This window comes from Platalea leucorodia, assembly GCF_965183815.1.
Source record: "Platalea leucorodia genome assembly, chromosome: 23".
In the NCBI taxonomy this organism is placed as follows: domain Eukaryota; kingdom Metazoa; phylum Chordata; class Aves; order Pelecaniformes; family Threskiornithidae; genus Platalea; species Platalea leucorodia.
Genome location: NC_138845.1, coordinates 2,019,558 through 2,047,517, shown reverse-complemented (window position 1 = coordinate 2,047,517; position 27,960 = coordinate 2,019,558). Strand labels below are relative to the sequence as shown.

At 42.7% G+C, this 27,960-nt stretch overlaps 1 protein-coding gene across 3 annotated transcripts; it reads right to left on the bottom strand.

Moving 5' to 3' along the window:
- Nucleotides 1–92: 92 nt before the first annotated feature.
- Nucleotides 93–27,732, bottom strand: LIMA1 (LIM domain and actin binding 1). Of its 3 annotated transcripts, XM_082332448.1 has the most exons (12): nt 27,662–27,722; nt 26,904–26,955; nt 23,872–24,007; nt 21,157–21,202; nt 18,644–19,102; nt 13,115–13,223; nt 11,537–11,697; nt 9,083–9,190; nt 6,683–6,740; nt 5,834–5,949; nt 2,706–2,839; nt 93–2,286 (listed from the first exon to the last, which is right to left on the bottom strand). In XM_082332448.1, the coding sequence occupies exons 2-12, from the start codon at nt 26,938–26,940 to the stop codon at nt 1,284–1,286; spliced, it is 2,367 nt and encodes a 788-aa protein (XP_082188574.1). In that variant the 5' UTR covers nt 26,941–26,955; nt 27,662–27,722; the 3' UTR covers nt 93–1,283. The 3 variants fall into 3 exon arrangements, with proteins under 3 accessions (XP_082188574.1, XP_082188575.1, XP_082188576.1); XM_082332449.1 differs by lacking the exon at nt 26,904–26,955 and having other exon boundaries at nt 27,662–27,732; XM_082332450.1 differs by lacking the exon at nt 9,083–9,190.
- Nucleotides 27,733–27,960: the final 228 nt, after the last annotated feature.

The following is a 27,960-nucleotide window of genomic DNA, read 5'->3' as shown; positions in this document are numbered from 1 at the left end:
TTTTAAAATGCCGCCTCTTTGTGAAACCCATATGAATCCAGTCTTCAGACTTAAATTTTAATGTAAATGACCGAACTTTATTGAAGGTTTTGTAGTTAGCAGGACTGTTAAGAAAGCAGAATATTTTACACCTCAAGTATAGTTAAGAGCTAATTCTCATGAGAATACAGTACAAATAAAAGCTAATATAAAAGGGCATCCTCCTTCCACCATTCAAGGTTTCATTATTTGTAAAATAAATGAAGTCAAGTTTAAAAATGTACTAAGCTTCAATGCTAGCAATCAGAAAGTTTCACTGTTCAGATGGTTTTATTCCAGAGATTTTTGCAATGCAGCATAATTTCACAGCCATAATGAAAAGATTTATGGCAGCTTGATACAAGTAGGATTTGTTGTCAAAAGGCCTTAAAAATATTATCTGCAGTTTAAAATGTATGATGATGAGCTCCAAGGAAAACAAACAAACAAACAAACAAAAAAAAACCAAACCAAAAAAACCCACTTCAAATGCGTATGAAATGCAAAAGTAATGCCCTGCAGGCTACTGCAAATTGTTAACTTGTCCTCAAAGAGATCTGTCAGTCAGCACAGCTTCTGGATAAGCACCAAAATACATATGTTCCAGCAACGGGTACACCATTCCAGTTGCACAGAGAAAAATACAGAGAGTAGGGAGCCTTCAATTGATCATAGGCAGTTTTGAGAAAGAAAATCAGGTTGCACTCGGTTTAAGACGCTTTAGTTGTTGGATATTAAGCACAAACATAAAAGTTTTTATTATTAAAAAAATCCCAGTTGTGCCCTTTACATGTATTAAAGTGCATTTAGTCACCATTTTTAAAGCAGGCCAGAAAGTCCCTTTGAAATTGGTCCCTAAGCACTGCAGTAGCATTTGTAGTGGCAAAAGTAGTGTATGACAGAAAGCCTGTTTCACACCACCATTGTGAGTACAGTGAAATTCTGTAAATTGTTAGTGAAATATGTATTGGAGCTCAAAAAGGAAAAGACAGTAGGAGTACAGAACAGCCCTGTTCTCGTGCTGCGGACAGAGATTACCTGTTGAAGCTATCCCACAGCCAGATACTTGTTTCCATGCACCTAAATACACTCTTTGCAGGTTTCCAGAGTATTCTTCTAGTTGAGATAATTTGTACTTAGGATTCCCTTAATGTCGATGTGCAGCATAGCATCACTTTCATGGAGGACAGCTGTTTGTTAAAGCTAAGAACACCGATTTAAAAAGGCCCAGCACCTTGCAGCAAGTTTTCTAGTAAAAGGCCAATTTATTCTTCATCATCTTCTTCATAGTAACGATTCCTTTTGATCTGTTCTTCCACAGATAGGTCTTCCATATCTTCACCCTCCCAGAAGCCAACATCTTGGGATTTGCGATTCTGGTTAGGAGATGATTCCTTAGCAGTCACAACATTGGCTAAGCTGGAATGCTTAGGAGAACTTGGTTCAAGGAATTCTTCGTTTGCAATTTCCTGCTCTTCCATAGCATGTTCTTCCTCATCTGTCTCTGCATTCACCTGGCCATTTTCTACAAAGTTATGCTCTACTGTTTTGATACCAGACAATTCCCGTTCTTCCTCTACATTTTTCTCTTCAGCACTCTGGATGTTCCTGTTCTCAACCTTCTTCTCCTTTTGCTTTTTGTCTACCATGACCTCTCTCTCCAGTTCCTCACTTCTTTTCAACATGTCTCTCTCTGCCTTAGAAGGGGAAGACGAATTCTCTGTTTTATGGCCTTTAACAGACATTGTTCTAAATGAGGCTGCTACTGTAAAGGGACGACTTCTTTCCTTCAGCGAGGAAGATCTTCTTAACTTTTTGAGATCCAGATCCACATCCTCCAGCACATCTGGCTTGGAAATCTCTTCTTCCGGGGGCCATTTGGGTTTTAATACTTTGATGCCCTCATCTAAGGCACTGCCTTGAATACTTTGGTCAGATGGAGGCGGCCAGGCAATCCTGAGCTTTTTTGTTTCTGCCGGTCTCTCTTCTCTTTCAGGCAAAGCTGAAGCTTTTGCTTCCATGCTTGCTGCCAGCACTCCTACTTTTGCAATTGGGGCATCCTCCACTCCTGAGCTTTGCGGACTTTCTGCTGCATTTACACCGTGGACAGTTTTCTCCAGGGATTCTTCACATTCAGTTTTGCCTCCCCATAATTCCTTATGCTGTTTGTGTCCAAAGCCTTCATCATAATTGCCTTTAGATTTGAAGAGCTGATTGAAGTGAGGCTTGCAGTAAATATTCCCGCGCAGAGACGCGTATGTCCCAAGACTGTTCAGGAAAATACAAAGTCAAATGTTAGCATTCCCTGTCTCAGCCACCGAGATGGGGGTATATTTTAGTTATGTTACTGAAGAGATTCAATTTCAGTCTTCCAACGTGTTTAGAAAAGACAAGCTTACAGCTTTCATGAGTTTGTATGGCCCTCTTTTCAAACGTCAGAAGTTCTTTACAAAGCTGGACATTATATTTTTCCCCACGTAAAATTACATTAAGAGTTTAAAAATAGACTGCACCAAGTGCAAAAGCCACTGGCAGAGCTAGGACTGTATTACCACTCCTACGCTCCTCTCCAGCTCACTGGATTATGGTTGTCTTCAGCTCAGCTAAGCCTGAACAGCATCTTCCTCAGCTGCTGAAGAGGAAAGCTACACTTCCTAGATGGCAGCCAAATGGAGCAGTGTGTTTACCTGAGTTTACTGTTGCAATAGGAACAGCGGAAACAGCTGATGTGAAACACCTGCTGGTTGGCAAAGAGCCTTTCCATCGGGTACACAGTCTTCTGACACCCAACACAGGTTTCCTTCATTGGCAACTGAAACTTCTACGGGAAGAAGAGAAAGCTTATTAACTGGAAAATGAATCAACTGCTAGGGGACTTGGCTTGGGTTCACGCACGGCTTCCAGAGTTCTCAGAAAAATTGCAGCAATTCACTTTCTGCAACTCAGCGCTAATTATGGCAGAGTGGGTTCTGGTGGGCAACGAGCGAGGAAGAGGCTATGGCAGGCCCACAGGATTGCTGTGGCTTGACAGCGAGCCAGGGTTTTGCCCCAATGAATTCCAGAGCTGAAGCATCACAAGTTGAGCAATGGTTGAGAGGGAACAATGAAAATACTGGAACTCAGTTATAACTTTGACTGAGCAGTTCCCAAAAAGCTGTCTAATCTATTTCTGCAACCTCAATTTTTCTTTATAGGAAAATGATGAAGAAATATTCAGGTAGATTACAGTCAGTATGAGACTTACCAAAATAAAACAAAAATAGCGTAGGAAAAGAGCTGAAATAACCTCAAAATAAAAGGTAGAGGGTGGGAGAGGAAAGGAGTGGAACAGGCTGCTCAACAGCTTGAAATGATCCACTTTTGCTAAATGCTCTCCTCTCTTAAAGGGGAGGAGATAGTCTCAGCACAGATGCAGGCAGCAGGAAACACTTCTGACTTCATTTGTAAGCAATTCCAGTTCTATCGCAAAGAAACGATACTCAGGTTTCAGGACACGCAGCCCTCAAACTTGCTCAAGACTTAAAGTGAGCAGGGCTTTGAGGTTAAACAGCTAAAATTGTTTATGTGCTCACTAAGAGAGTTTCCTGAGAGTTTAGTGCAAGGCTCAACTTAAATGCTAAGGAGTCAAGTGTCACTGCTGCACTGCATGGGAACGATTTCAGATTTTGTTTTCAGACAGCATCAAGGAAGCAAGTACATTGTCCGTGAAAAAGGGTCACTCAATGCCATTCACTTCTTGGAATCTATTAAGCTTGGCCAATAGGGAAGACGCTTTAAAGGAAAAAATTAAATAACTTACAGTTGAAAATTTGGCAGTCTCAGGCTGCATGTTGATTACAACTACTTTAGCAGCAGGGTAAAAGAGTGCCTAGGCACCATGGGGTTGCACAGACACATTGACATTGTAGCTTTCCTTTGACAAAGAATTACCTGCTACAAACTTACTAAAAAGCTTTACGGAAAAATATGATGGCTAAAGAAAAAACAGGAAGGTCACAGGAAGACATAATTACAGCAATTTATTTATAACAGACCAGAAACAATGGTTAGGCAATGAAAGTTAGAATACATGAGGGACAGATTGCTGAAGACAGAGCCAGCTGAAGCCAGTTTGTCACAACCATAAAGTTTGCTGCCAATTTAATTCCAGTTTAATAGGTATTTCAATTTTGTTAAGGCATTGCTTGAAGTTACTGTAGATTAAAGTTCTAATTATGATGACAGCTTGACGAACAAAAGTTCAGGGTTCCTTTTGGGGGAAAAAAAAAAATCTACAATTTCTAGGTGCTGCCAAAACTGCATATGAATTCTGAATTTTGAGTCACTAAACGGAATCTCAAAAAATGACGGTTTACTGTTGCGAACAAATCTAACCATCCATGCTTGCCACAGGGAGTAAGGCAGCAACAATTTGCTTGCCCATCAAAAAGCCACTCTCCCTGAAAGCTTCATTTTGCAAGATGACATTACGGTGCTGGCATGTGCTTCTGCAATGCACATCCCCATCTAACAAGAGGAACTTACTTGTATAACAATGAGCCCTATTGTCTGATGGAGAGGCGTTTTGGGGTGTGAAGAGAGAGAAACTCCTTTCCAGGCATACTACAAATAGGAGCTACAGGAGGAAGGTGAAGCCCAATAAATATTAAAAAACTTGAGAGAAAGCTGAGAGTTGAGCTCACATTGGGAGGGAAGCAGAAGGCAGGAGTAGAGGTTAGGAACCAAGAACAGGAAACAGAAGCTGGAAGAGACAAAAAGGAACCTTACATGAATAAACAGCAGGTTTCTATCTCGGCAGTGCAGCATCTAAAGCAGTAACAAGGTAGAGGACTAAAATGGTTCTAATAATATAAAGAGACAGCACAGAGGACCAAGACACACAGGTTCTGTGTATCTTGCACGCTGTAACAGACTGAGATTACAAAAACGTTATAGGCAGCTCTAATTCCGCGTACTGGCATTTATACTCCAGAACACTAGGAAGCCACATCTCGCTGGTCTTCGTGAGGTCAGTGCTGTTCCTCTCAAAGATGGGGAAAACAACAAAAGCACAGTTGTTTCCTCAGGAGTGAGCCAGGAAGTCTGTGGCAGCCCAGGGAACAGGCATCCTAACTCCAGACAGCACACGTGACAAGAGAGTTCAGTGTGATCAAAACGTTCAGCGCTGCTGTTTGTGTGTCTAATAAGATTAGCAAATACATTCCTATCCAAGAAGTTCTCCGTCTGCTTTACGCTTTATAGCTCCCGCTAAAGAAAATGTAACATTAAGGATTTGCTATTCAGAATGCCAGACTCAGTCTTTGTGGAGTCAATCAACGCAGCGCCCTTACTAGAAAGTTGCTACCAGTTGCAGTTACCTTGGGAAGAGCTGGAAGAGGAGGGTGGAAAGCCAAGTCCCAGCCTCCTAAAGGCTCTGAAGAGCAGTATCAGGACCTCAGTGCCAGTCTCTAGGAGCACTGACTTTACAAGAGGCAGAGACAAGCCCCGATACGATCCCCTGCTCAAACCCCTTCTCCCACACTGAAGAGAAGCTGCCTCTGTCGCAGGGGCACACTGTTGTAACAGCAGCAGGGCAACTCCCAGCAAGCAACTCAAACTTAGTCTTTGAAGAAAAACTGACAGTTTTGAGATGCTTTTCCATTCTGAATTAAAGTTCCCTCATGAACACAGTCTGATGAAGACAGATCAGATATTGATACAGTTACCGCCAGACCCTTTGTGACCGCACTGGTTGCATTAAGGCTTTTCAATATTAAGTAGAGAAGTGAGTTGGTTTTAACCATCGCCAATGTTTGAGAATAAATCACTGCTTTACCTTCACTGCTTTTGGCAGAGATGCATCTGTCTGGCCAGCTGGTTTAGAACCAAAGTTTTGCTGCTTTGTGCTGACAGGTTTCTGAATTTCTGTCTTGCTCTCCAAGTTTTGTCCAACTAAGGGAGCAGAGGGAGAAGAAAAGGTAATTACAATGACTTTAAAACCATGGAAGGCTTGTGTTCATAAGACCAGACAGCAGTCCTACCAGCTAAGGGCTAACGCATTTTTTTCTTGAGCTATTAAACCTTTAGATCTAGATATTTAAACATGATCATTCTACTTTTCTAATTTACTAGGAAAGTTCAGCTGATATATAAAGGAAATTAATATAAAGGGATCCAACATCTAACTTCCAGGAACTGTTCTTCATTTCTGCAAAGTGCCCACGTGTGGGCTTGAATTTAGGCGTAAAGCTAAGGCAACATGAGAACGTGCTTACGTACTTCGCTGAATAGGATCTCGGCTATCTCTGGACAACACCGGAGACACTTGGTAATTGTCCTGCATTAATAAGTACTTCAGCCTATTGACTGAGGTAGTAGTTGCCAGAGCTATAAGTTTAAGTCCAAATGGTGGGGAAGCTACACTTAAATATGTTCAATCAGAGCAAACAAGAGTTACAGATGTCTTAGAATTACAATTGCAAATGAACTGCTAAACCTGAGAGAAATTCTTATAAAGTTTGAGTTAGGCACAGGACAGATTTTTAGTACAAGACAGATTTTTATTGGGTCAAATTCATCATTTGACAGGACTGATCTGAAGCATCCTACGCACGACTGGGCAGGGTTAGTGCTCTTCCTCAGCCGTGTGCTTTACTCTTGTTGAGGCAGGAGAACAAGTGCTTACCATTGCCATCCTCTAGAAGACCAGAGTGGAAAGACAAGCTGTTCTCACCTACAGAAACCTGCAAGAGAATATTAGACCATGAGCGCCTTTGACCTTCTGAAGTCTGAGCAGTCATGGCCTGAGTAACACAACAGGCAGACTGACACTGTAAGTGCTTAAACAGGAAGACACTGGCCACATTGAGGCGCACATGAAGCTACTTTTTGTTTTGTAAGGCACAAGGCAGAGTCCAGCTGACTGGCAAGAATGGTAATCCTAGCTACAAGGTAGACATCCTCAATTCTACAGCTCTTGCAATATTCAGATCATCTGCCATAGTGTTCACTCACCCAAACATCATATTATTTTGTTTTCCCAAACACCTGCAGCTCGTACACCTTTATCTATTAGTCTTCGGAAATCCTTGTTGATTTCGTTGATGTACAGTCCAGGTTTTCTTACTTAGAAACCCCCTGACACCAAGCAGTACACATTTACTGGAAATCTCATGGCTCCCTCCAACGTTTGACAAATCTATGGCATTTAAACATCCAGCAAAGACAGTGCTTTTGGGGAAAAAAAAAATATAAAAAAAGAGCAGCTGAATGTTAATAAAGCTTTTGTAGAACCAGAAGTCTGCAGTTCCCAGGCTGGGCCAAACACGCCTAGACCTATCCTGTTCATCCTCCTTCAGAAACAGATTCATATTTTTTAAAAGAATCTTTTTAGAAGAGTTGGATATAAACCAGTTTCAGATACTAAACATGTTACAGATAACGCTCTTGATGTATATTTCTTTATTAAATTTGGCACTATTGCTATTAAATCAAAGAGTTGTAAATAGCTACACTGAGAAACTAAAGTACTGTGACAAGATTAACTGCAAATCATCACTATTTCACTTTAATGATTGGAAGGTCCATTGCAAGCAACTGAAGTTTGCAAATTCATGAGGTAACGAGGAAGCAAGTTACATATATTAACATACTGTTACATATATTAACATACTGTGGTAAAATAACTGTAACACTAGCGTACTGGGAAGTGCATCAGCGTGTTCTGTGGCTGTTAGAGTCACACGTGTCTGGCTACTAAAGCTTTCACGGATTCAGTGTGAAAAGTGACAGAGAAGGTTAGCAAGTTTCTTTTGTTTCCTTTTTGCCAGAAGATTCCCATTTCTGACATTTACTACTAGTAGTTTTAATTAGGCTTATTTCCCAAGTTCATCATGTCATTTCAAAAGGACAATCCTGGCTCTCAAACAATGTTCTATTCAGGTTCTTTATTGCACCTGGACACCTCAACAAGTAACTTCACAATTACAGCTGAATACAAGAAATTTTATTCAAATCTTCCATTCAACAATAGGGAAGTATTCTGATTTAACAGGTGTTCCTTTAATTAACTCACCTTTTAGCAAAAAGCAGCCTCGACCAGTTAAACATGAAGCTGCTCAGCTGTCAGTGAGGAACAGCTGAAAGCAACAATTTGGCCCCTTGCCCGAGGAAGGCTGGAAAGCTCTAAAAGCCCTCCTGGCATTAGGCTGCCACGTGTTCAGAATGGCTGGAATACACAGTACCCCAATTATTATTCAGCTACTTTTATCCCGTCTGCTGTCCCCAGTTTAGTATACAAATGCTTGAGCGTGCTTTATTGTCTCTAATTCACAGAGTAATTTAGTCTCAATTTACAGCTCAAAACCAGGAACAAACCCAAACTGGCATTCTCAGTTACCTTAATCAAAATTTAGCCACTAAATGCAGAAGTAGTAGTGACAAACTCATTTTACTTGTGTCACACACAGCTTCTCATGGGTTTTTTTTCTGGTGTGGTTTCCTTTTTGCTTTATTAAAAAAAAAAGAAAAACAAACCAACAAAAAACCAACCCCCACCAAAACCCACAAAAAACCCAAATACCTAGCTGTGAATCATCTTTTTACAGTTAGGAAATATGACACAAAAAAGTTTAGGTGGCTTCATCATAGTCATCAAAAATTAATGGCAGAGTAAAAAAAAAAACCCACCACAGGACAAAACCCCCCCCAAAAGCATCAGAGGTTTCAGCCCTAGTCAGCTGCTGAAGCCATCAGAAAATCATAAGCACGATATTGAAGGATTCTGTCACACTACAGGCATGTCATGATTGAGAAGACAGGGCAACTCTCAGAGAAAATTCAAGATTTGTCTCTAGACATTCTCTACATCTGCTTAAAAGTCTTCCACAGAGACTTGCTAGCTTATAATTCAGATACAGTCTAAAAAAAATAATTAAAATCAGGATTCTGCAGCATGTAAATAATCTGTATCAGCTGCTCATATTCAATTTCTAGATGGCATGTGGAACAAGTCTATCAGCTGCGCTCCTACAACTAGTTCCACTTAAAGTGAAGTCCTTCATCTTCACCAGCATGAGCATCTTACCTTCTCCCCATCCTGATAGGAAATGGAGTCCTCAAGACTTGGTGGCATATTCTCCTTCTGCTCAGATTTGTAATTCTTGAGTTCACTTTCACTGGCTTGAATCTCATTCTACAGAACAAAGCACTTGAAAGTTGACAGGTTCTTTTCCCCTAGGAAAGTACTTGCTTTCTATTTTCCTTAAAATCTTTCTTAAACTATTTTCCTAGTATAGAGAGTGATAATTAAAGGAAGGGGCATAAAAATCTATACAAACTTGGTAAGCGATACATTCCAATGAAGAAAAAAGATGGGGCTGTAGAATTTTGCTATACTCTACAGAAGTAATGCCAGCATTTTTCTAAACAACCCCTTTTCTCTACGTCCAGATTCCTGTTTAAAATCAACTCTCATTTCCCCTGCTCAATCCACATCTTACTTTTCCAGAAATGTTATCTTTTCATTGGAAAGTACAAGGATTTCAAGACAAGCACTATCTAAAGCACTGTGTAATTGGAAAATACAATTTGACATAAAAGCAAATCCTACCCTTGCTTCAATACTAGTCAAAAACATAATTCTGTTATTTACCGAGATTTTTGTTCTTCACAAACTGGCTTGTTTAAGATTTTCACAAAAGAATCTTTCAGACTTAAAAAACAAACAAAATCCAGTGAAACCTCATCTTTCTTTCATTGCCACAGGACACAAGATAATCGGAGAAAGACTTGTGCCTTTCACAAGGCACCTTCGCTGTGAAAGAGGAACAGCCAAATGCCAGCACCAGCATCTTACCGGATTTCGTAAACAAGTCTGCACAGAACCAACCACGTCTAACAGGTATGTAACTGAATGTTAGAATTTTAATGTATCGATCTCCAAATATGCCGTCCATCCTCTCTCCCTCTATCACTTGCAATGCATAGAAATGATTGCTTCTCACCCTTACTCTAACCAACTGTAAAAGTGTCTATCAGTTTTAATCCAGGCCTAATTGCACCACAATGCCCTCAAAATAGTTGTTCCCAAGAGAGATTATGGCTTTCCTTTGTAGCACAGATGTGACACATTTTAAGAGAAGGGAAGTACCAATACCACACTACCATATCAAAGGAGCCCTAGTTGCTTTGTCAGCAGGGAAGGGGAATACCCAAGAGTTATGGCTGCTATTGGAACACAGAAATACTGCAAACATTGGCCTCCGAAACCCTTATTTGCTCCGTCTTATGTGCTGCCCTTGTCGATGTACCAGGTCGAAATCGAAAGAGATTTTGCCAAATGGGACATCCTAAGAGCATCAGGCTGGACTGACACTCAAACTGATAGCGTTGGGGATTTGCAAACAAGAGTCTCAAGAGACATCTATAGTAAATCTCTTGCCATTAGGACATAATTTAGTGGATCAGCTACCACTCCCAGGCACAAACTGGAAAAGGCAATCTAGCAAACTGAATCCAGGCGAGAAACAGGATGCAGAAATCAGCAATTAGCAGTTAATCAGATTTGTTGCACTGGCTGCAATTACTTTCCATTCATGCAGTGAAGTTTACTCGACTTTCCTCCCAAGGGCTGGAGAAGTAGACCCACACTGCATATGAAATTCAGAAATCATTTCAGCTGGGTAGGGACTTCTGCCTCTCTAGAAAGATACACAGGAAGCATGCACTCTTCCAAAGCTTAGAATCATCATGTTTGGTTTTTATTTCCAGTGCAAGTTTCCTAACTTAAAAGGGCCTGTCCTCTTAAAATTTATTACTCTGGTTAATAAAAGTCACTCTTAAGCAATAAAAGTTCCCATCATTAAGCAAAAGCATCAGACAGTTCCAGCAAATGTACTTAAGCATTTTTTTAACAAAAGCTTAGATTCTTGCAGTCTCTTCAGCTGCAATACTGTACCATGATTCATTAATTGCTCGTTTCCCGATCAAATATCTGCAAAATTGGCACGGATTCATTCACTGCAAGAGTCTAATTGGATTCGGATAATGGGTGAGAAGATTTGAAGGGAGGTGAAAAGCGAAAGGGAGGAAAACTGACTGGAGATCCCAAAGCTGCAGGCCAAGAGATCCAGGTTCTGTGCACTGTATGACACTGAAAGGCGCTCCATCTTACTGTGCCTCAGTTTCCCCTAGCTTATAGCTAATGTACAATAGAGAATTGAGTTTGTTTTGCATGCAGAGAGCTACAGACATGCAGAAAGAAAAAGAATGTCAGCTATGTTTCAGAAGGAACTCAGTCAGGGTGCCAGCAATTAATTCCTTGGAAAACTTTCAAGATTATTCCAGGAAGATGCAAATACTTATTTCTTCCTGCAGTATGTAGAGGCAACCCTTCATTAGAAACTACGCCTATGGGCACAAAGTTCTTTTCAAAAGAAGATGGCATTATCTTCAAAAAGCCTGGTTCCCATAAGATCTTCTTTCCAGTCTCAGGTTGGGACAAAAACTCACTTCTACGCAAGCCAAAGAACAGACTTACCGTGGTAATGAGGCCTGCGGAACTGCCCTGCTTGGACACAGCTGCCTGATACTTCGCCAGCCTATCCTTTATTGAAGTTTCTGTTAAGCGAGGCATCTCCAGGCTTTTCTTGGTCTCTGCCTTATCTGGGCTGAGCGCTGGACTGGTATCTACAAGATGCCCTGGAAAAAGAACTACATGAGTGAAGGGTAACTTTCAGGAACACCAGTAGACCTGTCTACAGAAAGATTTACAAATCCCATCCCTTCACCACGCCCAAGGCCACAGAAATTCCAGATCTGAAGAGCACAGAAATGCTTCAGTCAAAGGTTTATGCTCCAAGTCTCATATTTAACCCAGCTAGTTTCAGAAGTAGCATATTCACCAGATGCAGTGTCCAGCCAGTGGTCTCAGAAGTAATGAGAGCAAACAGTTCTAACAGGGAAGATTGTTTTGCTGTTATTGTCAAATGAAAGCAGCTGCTACGGGGGCTAAATGGAAATATGCATCATTCCTGCAGGGGGATAGCTGGGGAAAACATGGGAAGTGAGGAAGGAAGTCTCACCTGCCACTCCCACCTTCTCCATGAAAATAATTTATTGCGTGACATGTTACAGATGAGGATTTTGAGAACAAACATGTTATGAAATAATTCTGTTTAGTCTCACAGAATCATTTGAAGCATCTGTTTTTATCTCAAGAGGAAAGAAACATTTGGGACCTTAAGACTTTGCATAGGTGCAGATCTCCTGACTCTCAGAACTATGCCCCATTGCTTGCCATCCATCTTTCATTTTTGCTATCAGATGTTAGACAAATAACTTCAAAAAGCCAGCTCCTGTGGCTGCTCTGCTATCCAGCTTCCTTGTATAATGGTCAGGTCTTCAGTAATAGCTTAGTTTTTCAATAAAAAATGATAAAAAAACCCCAACCTTTCACTAGCTAGTGGCCTTGAATGACTAAAAAGTTCTATGAATCATTACGGTCCCTCTTGAAGACAATAAACAAATGTAAGCAGTCCTTGCCATTCTCTCCAGTATTGCTCAAATAAGAACAGAATGTGCATCACTAAGCAGTGAGCTATAATATTAGCCATAGGCTGAAAACACAAAAGATTGTAAATGCTTTCTTAGAAAAGAGTCTCCAAACATATGAAGAAATACATAATTTTGCTCAAGTCATAAGGTTAGCTGTAGTTACCCGTGTCTGGACGGGGTAGGAGGGATAACAATTAATGCAAGAAGGAAGGCAGCATATTGTCTTGTCTGTCTGTGCGCTACTTTCTAAATTAGCTTGACTATTAAAAGTAGTTCTAAGATTGTTCTAGGATTAAGACACAGGGAAAAAATGGGTTCCATTCCTTAACTTGCTAGTTATCTCCTGTGCCTTGGTTTCCCATGCTTAAGAGTATAATGGTTTAAAATTCACAGCAAGACTTATTTCATTAAATGCGATGCTTGCATGGACTTTACAGATAGAAGATGGCTGCACTTTCTTCCATTTCTGAAAGGCAAAAGTTATTTCCATTGTATTGTATAAAGTAGTTTTATTTTATAAACTAAAAAACAAAACAAAACACAAACGATGAGGTTTACTGACCTGATGTGCTATGGCTCTTCTCTCCTTGGCCAACATCAAAGTCCTCCGAAGAGAGGCTGTTTTCAGAGATCCGCCTGCCGACTGCTGTCTTCCTCTGGTCTCTAGGGACCTGTTAGAGACAAGACCCACCCGTCAGCTGCCCGGACAAACAAAGATTGTTGCGTATAATCCTTTAAGATGCACAGGTGTCACTAGCAAATCTGCTTTACTGGAATAAACAAGTCTAGCAGGTGACATCTTATTTAACCAATATAAAAGTTTGATCACAGAATACCTGACCCTCTGTCACCTGGAAAACACTTTCTTGAAGAGGTCAGTAGATGCCCTTTGATTAGTTATCTTTGTTGAAAAGTCAGAGAACCACAAAGATCAGATTTTTAGGCATTTACCACTGCAAATACAAAACTTCAGTCTAGATTTTTGCATTTCGTACAATTTCTTTTGAAGCTGATGTTCAAGGCCATTTTATGAAGATTTAAAATCAGAAAAAGGATGAAAGGAGTGAGCTATCAAAAACTTGCATTGATTTTCAGCAACAGAAAGAAGAATACTATTGTAATAAAAGTTATCTAAAGTTACTTGTTTTGATTTGGATAGCTCACGCATTTGGTACCAAAAAATTCCCTAATTAGGTCTGATAAGGCTGAAGCTTAAGCAGGAGAGCGCTAGAGATAAATACTCTCAGATACCCAGGACAATCACTATCGGCAATGCGGTGCTGGACAGGGTGTTTCGTAGCACTACCACACAGATGCTCTGGCTGGCTCAATCAGATTTGATACTCATTTGGTGAGACCAACTCCCCAAAATCTAATGCTCAATATAAGAAATTGTGAAAAGAAATTTCAGCAGCTTTGATAAATGCTCATGAAGTGCAGAGTTTAATTTGACTTCGTCAAGATAGGACGTTTTCACAGCTGAAAGTCAACTATAAAATACTAGAATGTTCCTCCCTAGGAAGAGTTAAATCACAGAGCCAGTTGGAAATGAAGATTGAGGCTAATGTAGGGAAAAAGGCAGGTTTGGCAAGATGCTCCAACCACACATTCCCCCCCCTCACCCCCCAACTTCCAACGAGTTTCTTATTTGCTGGTCACCAAACTGAAGGAAATTCCAAAGTTTTATTTTAACAGAACTGCACTGTAAGATAATCACTGTGAAAAATCAGGCTGCTTTGGCATACAAAACAGCAACTTTACCAGGAAAGGAAAATGCAGCTGGAAAACTTCTTTTTCCATTAGCATGGGAAATATTTTCTATTTCTGTGGTTTAAGACTTTGGTAACTTTTCTTACTGGAAAAGAGCTTAGCTATGACAAGTCTTTTCCTTCCATTGAATGTGTTGATAGGTTCAGTTTGGGAGTGTCTGCACACTTGTAAGGACTTGCAGATTCCTCATTCTGTGCAAACTATCCTTAGATGATTCTTATTCAGCCTACGTTGGCTTTAATGTCACCTTGAGCCCACAAGTCTGAAGTTCTTACAACTCACAAATTTGTTGCTCAAAGGGTCTAGCTTTTGACTAGTATACAAAGAAGATCATTGTAGGCAGAATGCACTTGAAGACAAGGTCCTTTGAGGATGCAGAAGAGAAAACATGTTTATTAGCCCACTTGAAACCCCCAGCTATTTTATTGCTGCCCTGGGTTTGGGTTTTTTTATTTTTGTTGTTGGTGGTTTTATTTTTTCGTTGTTTTTTTTTTAATAATATGGCACCACACACATTTTCTTGCACACAGCAGGAGTGACAAAGCTACAAACGAAAAAACAAATTTGCCATATAGACACATGGGAGGTTTAACTGGCAGCAGAGTGCATAAGGAAGTTTTCACTACTAGGGAACAAAGGTCTTAAATTCAAGTAATTTAGATCCAGCATCTGGGACTGCAACCTCACTGAAAGAAACCATCAGCACTTTTCAGGAGCAAAAGACAGTTAGAAATCAAGACTGGAAACTTGTTTGGGTTGCCTCTTCTCATCCTCCTTTGTTTCAGAATCTCATTTCAATTTATTTTCACTGTAGTCTTTCTCCAGTAATATCATGCTGAACTGCCCTCATGTTTAGAAGACAAAGAATTCTGAATTACGGCTGAAATTAATTATTAAACAAATTCAACCTCTAAATAAGACTTGTCAAGGGGCCAGTGCATTGTCAAACAATTATGACAAGTGTTCGGTCAGCTATGACCAGCAGGAATTCTGGAGCAGGGTCCAGCACCTACCTCATCTAGATGCATGCACAAAATCAATGTTTTCTTCCAAGCAACCCAAAACCTCCATATTTTTAGCAGCAGCGAAGGATTCAATATTCATCAGAAACAGACTCTTCTGCTTGACTCGGTAGGACCTTCCTGAAGGCTGGCGAGTTCCGACTCAAGAGCAAAGAGCTTTCCCCCCATTGTACCACCTTGCTGTGCAATCCCCCGCAGCAGGAGAAGTTCTGTTACAAGAGGCAGCCGTCTCATGACCAGCTAAAACAGGCTGAGTTAATGAGTACTCCAACTGTCAACTGAATCACCTCCGCAGGCCTGCCAGCTCCTCTCCTCCTGTCCTCTTTGCCACCTCAGACATCTACAGGCACTACAATTTCACCTGAAGAACTTTTCTGTAGATTAAGTTGTATAACACAATTAGCCTAGGTCTTGAGAGTAAAAATCCAAGCCACCAAAATACAAAAGCTTTGGTTAGAATTCAGAGATATTTCTGTACACGTCTTAGAACTAAAACCTACAGATATAAAGTCAATGTTGTGTAGATTTTATATCAACAGTTTTATATTGTTGGGAAAAAAAGCAGAGTAATAGGGGAAAAAAAAAAACCAGTTTAACAAAGGGAAGATGAGGGACTTTTCCCATTACAATCAATAGACTGACCAACCACAAGTAATTAGGGTGATTATGGCTCATGGAAGGTAACACCTTTCACATGAAGGAATCCCTGACTCCCAGCTTTAGCCTATGCCACTCAGTTCCCTTTACAGCCCTGGCTGGGCCACAATTCCCACGCCACAGCTTCTGCTACTTGCAAAATGAGATAAAATATTCCTCATGTCTGGAAAGCCTCAAGGTTCTAAGACAAAAGAAGCGAGTGCAGAGGTACCACAAACAGATTTAACAGCATTTCGCCTGGGGCACAAAGAGTTGTTGGGCAAAAGACCAAATACAAGTTACACCTATTTCATTATATACTAACTGTGTCAAATGTGACCCTGCACATAAGGTTAGCTACACAAGACACTAAGTTTTTGCCTTAAAGGAAAAACACAAACCAACCTGGAGACAACTTGTTAAGAAGTATTGCAGATCTGCTCGCTCTTTCTTTTCTTCTGGTCTTCCTTGTGTAAGCTTTCACTATTGTTTACAGGAAGAATTCTTTGAAACTGATAAAAGACCTGATGTTCAGTCTTTGCTTAGTGCTGAACCAATCTCGACCGACATGCCTGCCTCTGACATGGTTAGAGCATTTTTGTCAATGAAGATGCAATTAAAAAATACCTGCTTTGTATCTAAATTGCAGAAGACAGCACAAGATCTGAATGAATAAATGAATAAACTACGAGGTTTTGCTTATAACCCTGAAAATGAGAATAGGTTCGTTTAGGGTGGGTGATTAAGTCAGGAAATCCAGGCTCTAATCTGGATTCTTGCCACAGACTTGCTCCGCAACCAGGCAAGTCATTTTATCTTTACTGCCATGAAGTTACTGCCATGTTGCTACTTAGCTTATACAGATGTTTCATCAGCAAAGCTCTGACAGCAGTTACACCTTAAGGCTGAAGTAAATACCAAGGAAAATTGCCATCTCTCAGCTGAAGCCTGGCTTGCACTTAAACCAGGGGTTTATCAATGGAGAGCTCAGGAAAAGCATAAATGGAAGAGGCGACTGCAGAGCTTGCAGCTAGCCGAACTTACACCACTGCCGCAGTTGCTTCCTACCTTAGTGAAAAAGATGTGTCCCCACGGCGCCTAACTATCTTCATTGTACGTGACTGCATGACATCATCCTCCAGTCCTCAGATAAATTCCCACAACCAGAAATCTTACAATAGTGCTTTCTAACTACAAAGACACTCCCTCCCCCCCATACGCTTAAACTCTAGAGCGCTTCGTGCCTTTTCCCTTCTAAAATTAAAAAGTAACCAGACGAACTTGGAACAGGAATATAATTTGAACCTAACCTGAACAGTTTCATACCTACTGTATGGTATTTACTGTGTTCAATTGGTTTTCAACAATATTTGAATTACTAAGCTTGACAGAAACATCAGTTCCAGATTCAGTCAGCTCTGAAACAATTTATTCCCCAGGCTAAGATAAAGTTACTTGAAGCCCATCTGCAAAACGGTACTTTCCTGTGGAATCCTGACTGATTAATCCTACAGCAAGAGTTCAGAGGAGCGCTATCGGGAGATCACCCGCCACAGCCCACCCTTTCAGCGGAGGTGATAGTACGGGCAGCTCTTACATAATGACAAAGACTACGAAAATCTAAGTTGTGAAATTACTATATACAGACCCAAAACTCACTTTAACACAGAAGTGCTCCTCTGAAGCCCTTAATTGTTACACATTTAGACAACTTTTCTACAAATTTTGCTTGTTTTACTCAATACTGCAAGAAAACCACCCGCAGTAAAACAAAGCCAGAAGTATAGGAAACTATGAGAAAACTGGAAAATCCACCAGCATCAAGGCCTCAGGACTATGTTGCAAGTCACTAGCATATGCAACTCATTTTCTAGCTAAGCAATTCTCCCCGGGGACACACAGTCTGCAGTCCACATGCAGGATCAGATTTCATGAGCAGTTGTAAGAAAATGCAAGCCCTGTGCATTTGCAAGTCAAAACTAGTGAAGGCAGGAGCTTGTCTGGCTATCTCTGCTTATTTTTCCCCGTGAGGAGTTTTTTTCTGATAAGAAACATTTGTTAAGATACAAAGATGAGAGAATAGCAAGAAAAAGATGGGAGTATTTTGCAGGACTTGTATCTCTCTCTGTATGTGCCTATGTGTGACTCACATACTGATACGTATATAAAAAAACCTCTTAACTCCGGCAGCGCTTCCATCTCCACTGCAACCGCCTGAGACTGTTGAGCTCACTTCAAACAGTTACTTTTTCTTTTATAAATATATAAGTATACACATATATATATTTTTACACAATTCATACTTGCATAACTCATCTTAATCTAAAGACAAGATATAAACAGTCCCAACTTCCTTTAAAAAAAAAAATCTTAATAAATTCCATACTTATTTTTCCCTCTTAAATTGTACCCCTTTCAGAAGCAAATTCATTTTACATCTCCAGTGAGCAATCACAAATAGCCACAAATATAAGCACTCTGCACATATTTGTATAGCTCAAGTAAGTTATTAACACCACCTACATTATGTTTCAACTAAAACAATGAATACAATTATTTGCAGAGTCAATAGTTTGGAGCCACTCCCTCCAGGGACTTTTCCTGATGCCCAAGAGGCAGCAGAGTTTTAGTTTCTCTTAAGATTTGAAGGGACAGATCCTTACCTTGGTCTGAGTCGCTTCACCCTTTTCAAACATCATCTTGAGTTTGTTCAGCGGAACGTTGTATTTCTCGATCTTCCCCGAAGAGTCCGTGTTTTCGCTGGCTTCAGGCTTTTCCACTTCTCTGGACTCTCTCAGACAGTTTTCCATGTTACTGCTCTCTGGTGAGTGGCTTTTAAACTTTCCGCTGTCACCACCCGCACACTGCAGCTGGCCAGGGGTGCTGGAAGGGGCCTGGGCGTCAGACGTAGCACCAGCCCCCGGGGTTTGCTCCGCGTCTGGGGAAGAAGCAGGGCTGCTCCCGACTGCGAGCCCGGGGCTGGCGACCTTGTGCCTAACCTCAGCACAGCTGCTTTGTAGCGTTTCCTTCCGAGACTCCGTTCCCAGCACTGGATTTTCCCACTTCTTCTTTAGTACACTCAGATTCCCCCTTTTAAAATGAGGGGGAAGATTTTCTGTGTTCTACAAAGAACAAGAAGTTAATTCCAGTTATATGCCTGATGAAGCATTCAAGCACTTCCTTTCTATGCGAAAGGAAGCTAAAGGCTCAGTTCTGATCTCAGCTCTCTGCTTTTTCAGACAGCTGTGAATAGTTACAACTGTGCCACATGGAGAAAGCATCCAGGATAGGAAAGGAAGGAGGGGGGAGAAGAGAAAAGTCAGGAGCTAAAGCAGGAAGTGAGCAAACAGGATGGCCTTATAAGGAAAAAGGGAGTCAAGCTCTAATGAGTTAAATGACACACAAAAGGCTTGAATCCACACATGAAGGAAAGGGGACCAAAATCCCCACAAGAAGGGTCTCTAGCCCTAGAGCAAGCAAACAATAGCGAAAGCAGCCATCTGAGAGGTGGGTGGTGTGCCAAATGTCGCAATGTCTTCCAGCTGGTTCAGAAGACAATTAGTAGGCCTTCCCAAAAGCTACAGATTAGCTTTCAGAAACCACTACTTTGGGGGAGTTATGTATTTCTACCATCAGTTAACAGTAGCGTTTTAGTTACAAGAGATCTGTCTTCGGCATTTTATACCATGCAGTGTAAGGCTCAAGCCAGCGCTGACAACAAATGGTTTTTTGCTCCCATTTACGAATACCAGATCATTTGCTGGAATTTTTCTTCTATTTCACTCAACACATCGAAAGCTCTCGGCAGGAAACATGCACCCAAGTCACAAGCGCTGCCTTACCACTGTGAGCTCGACGGTAACACGTGGAGCAGTAGCACCCCTCACATTCAAGCGCTTTTCAGACTCGTTTTGCTTACAGGTAATTGCCTCTCCCCAGAGTAACAGACCAGCCCACGTTCGATTCATTCAAGTCTAATACCTGCCACCAGTGCACTTCTGCGCTCTCTCCGTTATGCAGACCACTACGTATCGAACTCATTGCAAGTGGAACAGGTCTGCAAGGCTTACAGGAATTAAACAGGATTAGCAGCTATATTAGGATTTAAGTCTCTCACCCTATTACTCTTCTGGTCACATTTTGAATGCTGCTTTGCAAATTAACTTGAATCCACCTAGACTTCAAAAAAAGATCGGCTTGCTTGCTGACTGTGTTTAAAAGAAAGTACTAAAGTTATAAGGCAAATGTTGTAATGTAACAGAAGTACTGAAAATTGCGCCGCAGGTTTCCACAGGAACACCTCTGGACGCCATGCCCATGGAGTCCCAGCATACTTCATAAACACAAGTCATTCTCGCTTGGGACTCGCCTGTTCCCTGATCACACAAGCAACAAAGAAAATTTAAGACCCGAGAGTAATGTTTAGAATGCTTATTTTATCACACCTATATCCCAAACAGAAAAAGAATGACGCCCCAAGCTTTAAAGAGATCAAGGCAGCATGGTCTAACAAAGACTTACCTACATATCCTGAAAATATTGCCGGTCTTTTCAAATAAAAATTAAACTGAGGATCTGCTTATACAAAGACCTGCAATCTTAGTGCCTGGTATTTCAGCCAGGGTCCCTGACCCCAGAACAGTAAGTGGAATGTAGCTCACAGGAGGGAATGCGAGGCTGTAACACAGCCAAAAAGGATGGCTCTCCTTCATCCAGGGCCATTTTGAACCCTGTAAGCCACTTCAGAGAAGATCCCCCTTAACGGATTCTACGGCTATCAAAGATACACACGTTAGATTTCAGAGAGGCTGGTAGCTTCTTTTAAGCAGATTTTTAAATTTAGTTAAGAAAGGAAGAGGCACCACACAACTGCCTACAGCTAAGAACAAAGAGGTGGATATTCATGCGTTGTGGCTAACCTGTTTTGCCTTTTGCTGAGGAGCGAATTGGTGATTCAAGATGTAGCTTTGGGGAAGGCATTTGATTTTCTTTCATTCGCACTGAGAAAGGGTAGGGGGAAGGAGTCAAAAGCAAACACTATGTCTAAGCCAAGTTTTTTGTAGGATACACGCCAGCAATTTTGATATTCCAAAAATCAACTGTCACAAAACATTGCATGTAGGTGATCGGTTCTGACTGCAGGCTGTTGCTTATTGCCTAGGAAACAAATACTTACACTTCTTTTTTTCTCAGCAGTGGCTTCTTCAGCAGCTTTCTGATACCTTTGAGAAAGAGGAAAGGGGGGGGGGGGGGAAACACAAACAGTTTTTAACGAGAATACTTAAGGCTCTTGAAGTCAGCTGAGATTTTTTTCCCCCCACCAAGGATTCTGTGCACTTCCCAGACCTATCAAATAAAACCACAGGCTGGAAAAATAGTAGCAAATACTACCAGAACAATGCAAAGTGACAGACATATTTTAATTCATTCAGTTTATAATAATAGCATACATTAATATTTTTCATTACCTAAGCACTCCGATTCTCAAATATAGACCATTTACCTTGGAATAGCTGTATTGTTTCCGCCACCCAGCTGTCTGCTGTGCCCCCTTGCAGGAATAACTCAGCTATTTATACAGCAGCTGCTGAACCGTAACAAATTACAGCTTGGCATAAGCAGAAAATCTACATAAGTGCCAGTTTATTTTACTGTGCTGGGTTGTAAACGGCACCAATTCAGCAGTTGCTTCATGAGCAGCTGAACCATCCCTGCAGTGGAAACAGTAATCACAGCCCTCTGAAGATAAGCCACCCTGGATCATGAATCAAAGTCCTTTAAGAAGCTATAGAAAACTCCCAGCAATCTGCACACCACTCCACTGGGCATAAGTACCTCCACAGCTAGGAGCACACGGACCGTGCCGATTGCTGTACTGCGCAAGGTGATTGCACGTTGCTTTTGAAATGCACAAATTAGTCAGATGTGACAAATTTTGCCATTTATAAGTAGAGCTCTGCTTGTCAGAGAGAAGAAATGTCACCCAACGTCTCCTCAGGCAATCAATGTTTCTGTCTTTCTTAGCCATGGAATTCTACTTTTGAGGCAACTGTGAATATGTTACAGGCAGTAAACGAGACGCTAATATCATAATAGTCATCAGCTTCAGACTTTAAATAATTGCTGGTATCAGACCAATAACTAATGTATATCACGGGCTCAGTTCCTTCTAAGAAAAAAGTTCCTACGTGCAGATACCTGCTCTATTACTCATTTTTCTTTATAACAATTGTTTGGGTTTTTTTTCTGCTGTGACTGGTGTGCTCCTATGTAGATTTCTCCTCTTGTTACACTAGAGAGTAGGCAAATTGTACCCTTACTTATTTCTGCTCTATAAGCTGCATTTACTGTACAGACTGAAAGCTGCTGAAGGAGTGTAGCTGGCCCTCTTTAATCAATACAAACACACGAACCTATGTCTCTGTACTATAAAGGTTCCAAAATTTGAACGAGATGCTGAGAAAGTTAGTTTATGGAGGAAAAGAGATCAATACTGGAAGAAGTAACAGAGAGAAACACGGGGATGAAAGTCAAGTACCACACTGGAAAACAAACAAGGATTGAAGAGTCCCAGACAGCGCTCACTCTGGAAGTTAGCACAGCACAGCACACTGTTTAAGTCTCTGCTGTTGCAATTTGCGTGTCTCTGACCTGACAAAACCGATAATCTAAACACTACATGGAATGAAAAAAATGTTTTCACATACAAATATTTAGGGAACAGCAATTTAGAAAAATTATACTCCTCACTATGAGTGTCGGTGTTGGCAAAGCCAGTAAGTAGGACTGTGTTTTTCCAAGGAACTGACACCGCTTATGCAGAGGGACCCTACTTGATTAAGGAATAGCAGTTTGGATTACTTCCACTAAGCCCTTTTCAAAGGATTATCAACATTTAGCAAGATGACCAGGTTTTGTAATCAAGCTTCAATGGGTGAATAAATTACCTTAACAAGAGTGGTCAAAGCAAGCAGCTTCTCCTTAGGCCAGAGTACTTAAAGAGCTATGTTTGTGTAAAGTCCAGATTGCAATTATCCTTCCCCTATAGACTCCATAAAGTTTCTCCCACACTCAAGATTTAAATACTCCAAAACCTTGCTACGCTATTAATGCAATAGCCTAGGAGACCTGGTTGCCCAAATCCCACTGAAAATCCAAGCTGTAGTCTATATGTTTCCTTAAGGAAATAAAAGCTTTTCCAGAAAACATGTACAGGCTACCACCACGCAGCTTTCTCAGTGTATAAAATATTACTTGATGATTTGACTGCAACCCATCACCCACCTCTCAGAGGAAAGGGAAGGGTAATATTCCTTCTCTACACAAGTTTTGCGAGACATCTGGAAGGGACATCCGTGAAGAACATAGCTACTGTGAAATTCTCGGACAGAACTCTGACTAGAGGGTTACATCTAGCACCCGCAGTTGACAGAACTGCCGTTCCTAACTGGTCTCCAGTTAACTGGTAAAGCATTACTGCTACTTTTCATAGTACCAGGCAGGAAATGCCATGTTAGCAGAGAAACCTATGTAGTTCATGCTCAAGCAGTTAAAGACCATTTCTGATGAAGTAAAACCCTAATGGCAATAGCCGCCTACATTCCAATACTCTGCCCTCAAAAACAAATTGCAATTTGTAGTTTGACAGAAAACGTTCTACTTTATTTTCCGACAGCAGAAAAAAGATGTTATAATTCCAATTGCTGAAACAATACAATGTCAGCCACTGGAAAAACTTTTGCCCGGCACATATTAAACCAGAAACTTAGATGCCTACAGAGCTATATTATTTTTAAGAAGCAAAGCAACTGTCAGTGAAGCAGTCCTCGTTCAAGGTACCAGCTGTCAACCTACACACACAGCTTGCGCTCAGCAGCCTCACGGCACTTACTTGGAGAACCTCTCCGCAAGAGCTGATGACTTATTCTTGTTGACTAGAGAAAGCTCTTTCGCAGTGATTTTCAAAGACTGCGAAGTCCATTGTTTCCTGTTAAACGGGGAAGGCTCCATCTTATCACCACAAATACCTGCTCAGGAAGAAAGGACAGTGTCAGCAATAGGAATTATGTGAGCAGAAAAGCAGTTTCACAAAGGGATTCGACACTAAGTCACCATTCAGGTGCCCCAGCATACTAGTGCCACTAAGCCCTGCTCATTCAGGATCTTGTCCATCAACTGACTCCAAAAAAGGCATCAGATTAAAATCATAATTTCCTCTGCCGATGCCATTGAGATGGTGCCCTTGATAAAAACACTAGCCACAGTGAAAGGCGTGAGAGAGAAGCCATAAGCCAGAACAGGAGTAAGAAGCGAGCTGTGATTGAAGAGGATGCTAATGCGAAGCTCTGCGTTTCCCATACACACACGGCCTCCAGGAAGCCCTAATATGCCCTCTCTTGTTCTGGTTTCTAAACCAAATGTGCTGGCATTTATGTAAGAAGGCTTGAGTTATGAAACCTAAGAGGATGTAATTCCTATGCAAACATTTTTCATTCACTCTTGTGCTGTTCATTCTTAACGCAGCAGCCGTTTCCTCTGTGAGCTGAAACAAGCCATTTGTTCGTGGAGGCAGCTGTAAACCTCATGTTGCAATAGCTATCAGTTACCTAAAGGAATAGTTTTAACTACCCTGTCCTGCTGTAAAGGGAAAGAGATTTTGTACAGCTTTTCACCACAGAAGCCAACAAGACTACATCAGATTTTTCTTTTTACATACTTCGTTTTCTTTTGTGGAGGAGGAAAGGAGGGGAGATTAATTTAAAGAGTTCTCTGATAAGACAAAAATAAAGCTTGTAGGGCAACGCCTTTCCTTTTTTCCTCTTTTCTTTTATCCCTGGTCTTATGTCACACAATGCCTGTAGCAAGTGCACTAACTGATCCTACAATGCTACCATCGGGCAGGCTGATCTCTTTCTCATATTTTCCATCCATTTCTTTAACTGATTTGCACCATTAGGCCACAGAACTCTGCAAGTCTGAGTACGGGTCTGCTTGACCACTAGTTACACTGCAAATGGAAGCACCTTAAGACACCTTGACATAAACGGTCCATCAAAGGTAGGAAAGACCACATTTCTGGAATCCTCATAGAATGCAACTGCTTGCTTAAACATGACAAAGACTCGGGATTCTGCAACGCCTCAGTCCAAAAGAATTCAGCTGCAGCAAGCGGAGTCTCACCGCTTTTGTGAGTTGTGAGTCCCAGCGATTTCCAGTGCTGGGAGGGGAGCTCTGGGTCTGTGAAGTGCCCAGTTGGTGCTGGGACCAGAGGAACCTCTCTAGTGCTGCACCCTGCCGCTGCCTAGAGATAAAACAGGCAGCAGACGAACACGTCGCTGTCTTGGTGGGTACAGGCAGGCAGAATGGGACTTTCTCTACCATTCCTTACTTAATTCACCTGATGTAATGGAGAGAATGACACACCATGCCAGTACGTGTTTTTTCAAGATAGTGATTTAGATGGTGCTTTTAGACGCACAGGTGGAACTGTCGTGGCAAACGAGAAAAGTTAGGCTATTTTTGTTGTCATGTTGAAACACACTGAAACTACTTATCGTTACGTTTCCAGTTGCAGCTTACCGCAGCCTCAGACTCGCATCTCCGCTTAAGGCCGTCTCTGAAACGCATCCATTGCCCCTTCAACTGGCAAGAGAAACTCAGGCTGCAGAGTTACTTTCTGAAATTCATGCTTTCTTGAAAACATTTTGCATCTCCACATTACCCTCTTCTGTTAACCTGCAAACTTTTGTCCAGACTGAACTAAGAGAAGGATGCTCTCCATTTGGCTGGCTTAAAATAGTTACCAGCCTTTGCCAGCTGCACAAATGATCACCCACAAAGAACAAGGATCTAATTAGAATACAATAGGAACGCTTGATTTTCTCCCTTTTTAAAAAGCATATTGCACATGCAAGTAAATAAGCATTCCTGTGATTACAGGATGTAGTCCCTGGTGCTCATGCCCAGTAGCAAACATTTAGCATATAGATCTAATAAAGCCGCAGAATACAGATGCAGAGATGATAGATAGAATTTACTCCTGAAAAAAAAAGTCCGTGTTAAAAAAGAATTCTGAATCATGCCACAGTTTAAGCTTTGGTTTATGATTAATCTCGAGCCAAGGGGAGATCACCTGAAGCCCCAGTTTGCAGTTTTAATTGCCTTTCACAAAACGGAGCCAGTTTTGCCCAGGAAACGGTAGCAGGGCATTCACTAGGAGCCTCCCCTGGCAGAGATAACAGCTTGCTCCTTGACACGCACCTTACACGGAAGGACAGATTCAGTAAAATAGTGAGAAAACAAAATCTAGTTTAATTGTGCAGAAAATAAGCCCGGGTTTGATGCGCAAGCATTCCATCGCAGCCTGTAGCGATCGCTGTTTGTGGATGCATTTTCTCCCCTGTGATGTTTTTGTCCAGTTTCCCTACCATTTTCTCCATTAAAGCCATGGGTACCTCAAGACAATCAGGCCTGTTTTGGCAAAAATCTCTTTATAAAGGCAGTAGCTACTGCTAGGATGTTCAAATGGAAAGTTAAGTAGCATATTTGGAATCTCAGTCACTAGAAAAGACATAAAACAGAACACTAAGACGCCCTGAAACTTGTGCTCCCACGTTTTCAACGCCATTCCACATTCTTAGCACTTTCCCATACGTTTATAGTCTCATCACGTTCAAGCATCTCTGTACTTTTTTCGCTGCTCCTTCTGAATAATTTATTCCCAGTCATTTCTGGAAATAGCCCTTTATTGTACGTATTAAAATTTAAAGGAGATCGCGAGCATTCTGCATATTGCAATAGAGACAGGTTATGTTGAAGATAGCATGGCGTCCGGAGGAGGGGACGGGGACGGGGAATGTGGCGTTGTGCAAGATGTTAAGGAAGGGAAGGGCTGCGATTTAGCAGCAAATCTAGCTCCAGTACCTTTAACTAAGAGTTTAACAGTAGAATAAAAATCCATACATCTGGAAAGGTTCTGAAAGAAAAACTTTTGGTTAACACCTGCCCCGAGGTGGAACCGGTTGGTTTACGGACGGCTGAAGCCTCCGCAGAACGGGACACCTGCTGAAACGGCTCGGCAGCCCAGAGCGGCTGGGGCACGGGCCGGCCGGCCGCCAGCGGGCTCCGGCTCTGCCCGCCCGCCCGCAGGCCCCTCCGAGCCTTCGTGCCCCTGCAGCACCCTTCCCGAGGGAACCCCCGCCGGGCCGTGCGCGCCGGGGCTCTTCCCGCTTCCCGCCCCGCTGGAGCAGGGCACCGCGCCCCCCGCCCCGGGGGAGGCGCTGGGCTGAGCAGCGGAGCTCCCGGGGTGCCGCCGCCGGCCCAGCCCCTTCAGTGCCGGACCGTGCGAGCCGACAGAGCCGCGCTGCCCCCCGCGGGCGCTGCCGGCGGGGCCGGGCACCGGAGGGGAAGCCCGGAGGGGCGCACTCGAGCCCGCCTCTGGGGCGGGTAACGGGCCCCAGGCACCCACACAGCCCGGCACGGCTCGCACCCCCCCACCGGGCTGCCGCGGCCCGGCGGGAGCCACCGGCGCCGGTCCCGCTCCGGGCAGCCCCGCGGCGGCCCCGGCCCCGGCCCCGCGCTGGCAGGGCCCCCCCGCCCCGGCCCCGCTGACAGGGCCGCTGGCGGCAGCGCGCCCCCCGCCGGCCCGGCGGTCCTGCCCCCCCCCCCCCAGCCCCACGCACCTGCGGCGGCCAGGAGGCGGGTCCCGCGCGCACACCTGTCGCGACTGAGGCGGCGACTGCACCTCCGCGCCGGCGGCGGCGCCGGGCAGCCGCCACCGCCCCGCCCCCGGCCCCGCCCCGCCGCCTCGGGCCACGCCCCCTCCCCGGTGCTGGGGGTGCTCTTCCCCGCCCCCCGCCCGGCTCTGCGGGGGGTCTCCTTCCCGCGCGTGGGCTTCCCGCCTTTTGCCCGGCGGTGCTGAGGGCGGCGGGCGTGGGCGGCTGCTCGAGGGCCTCCTCTGCCGTGAGGAAACGGGGGCTTT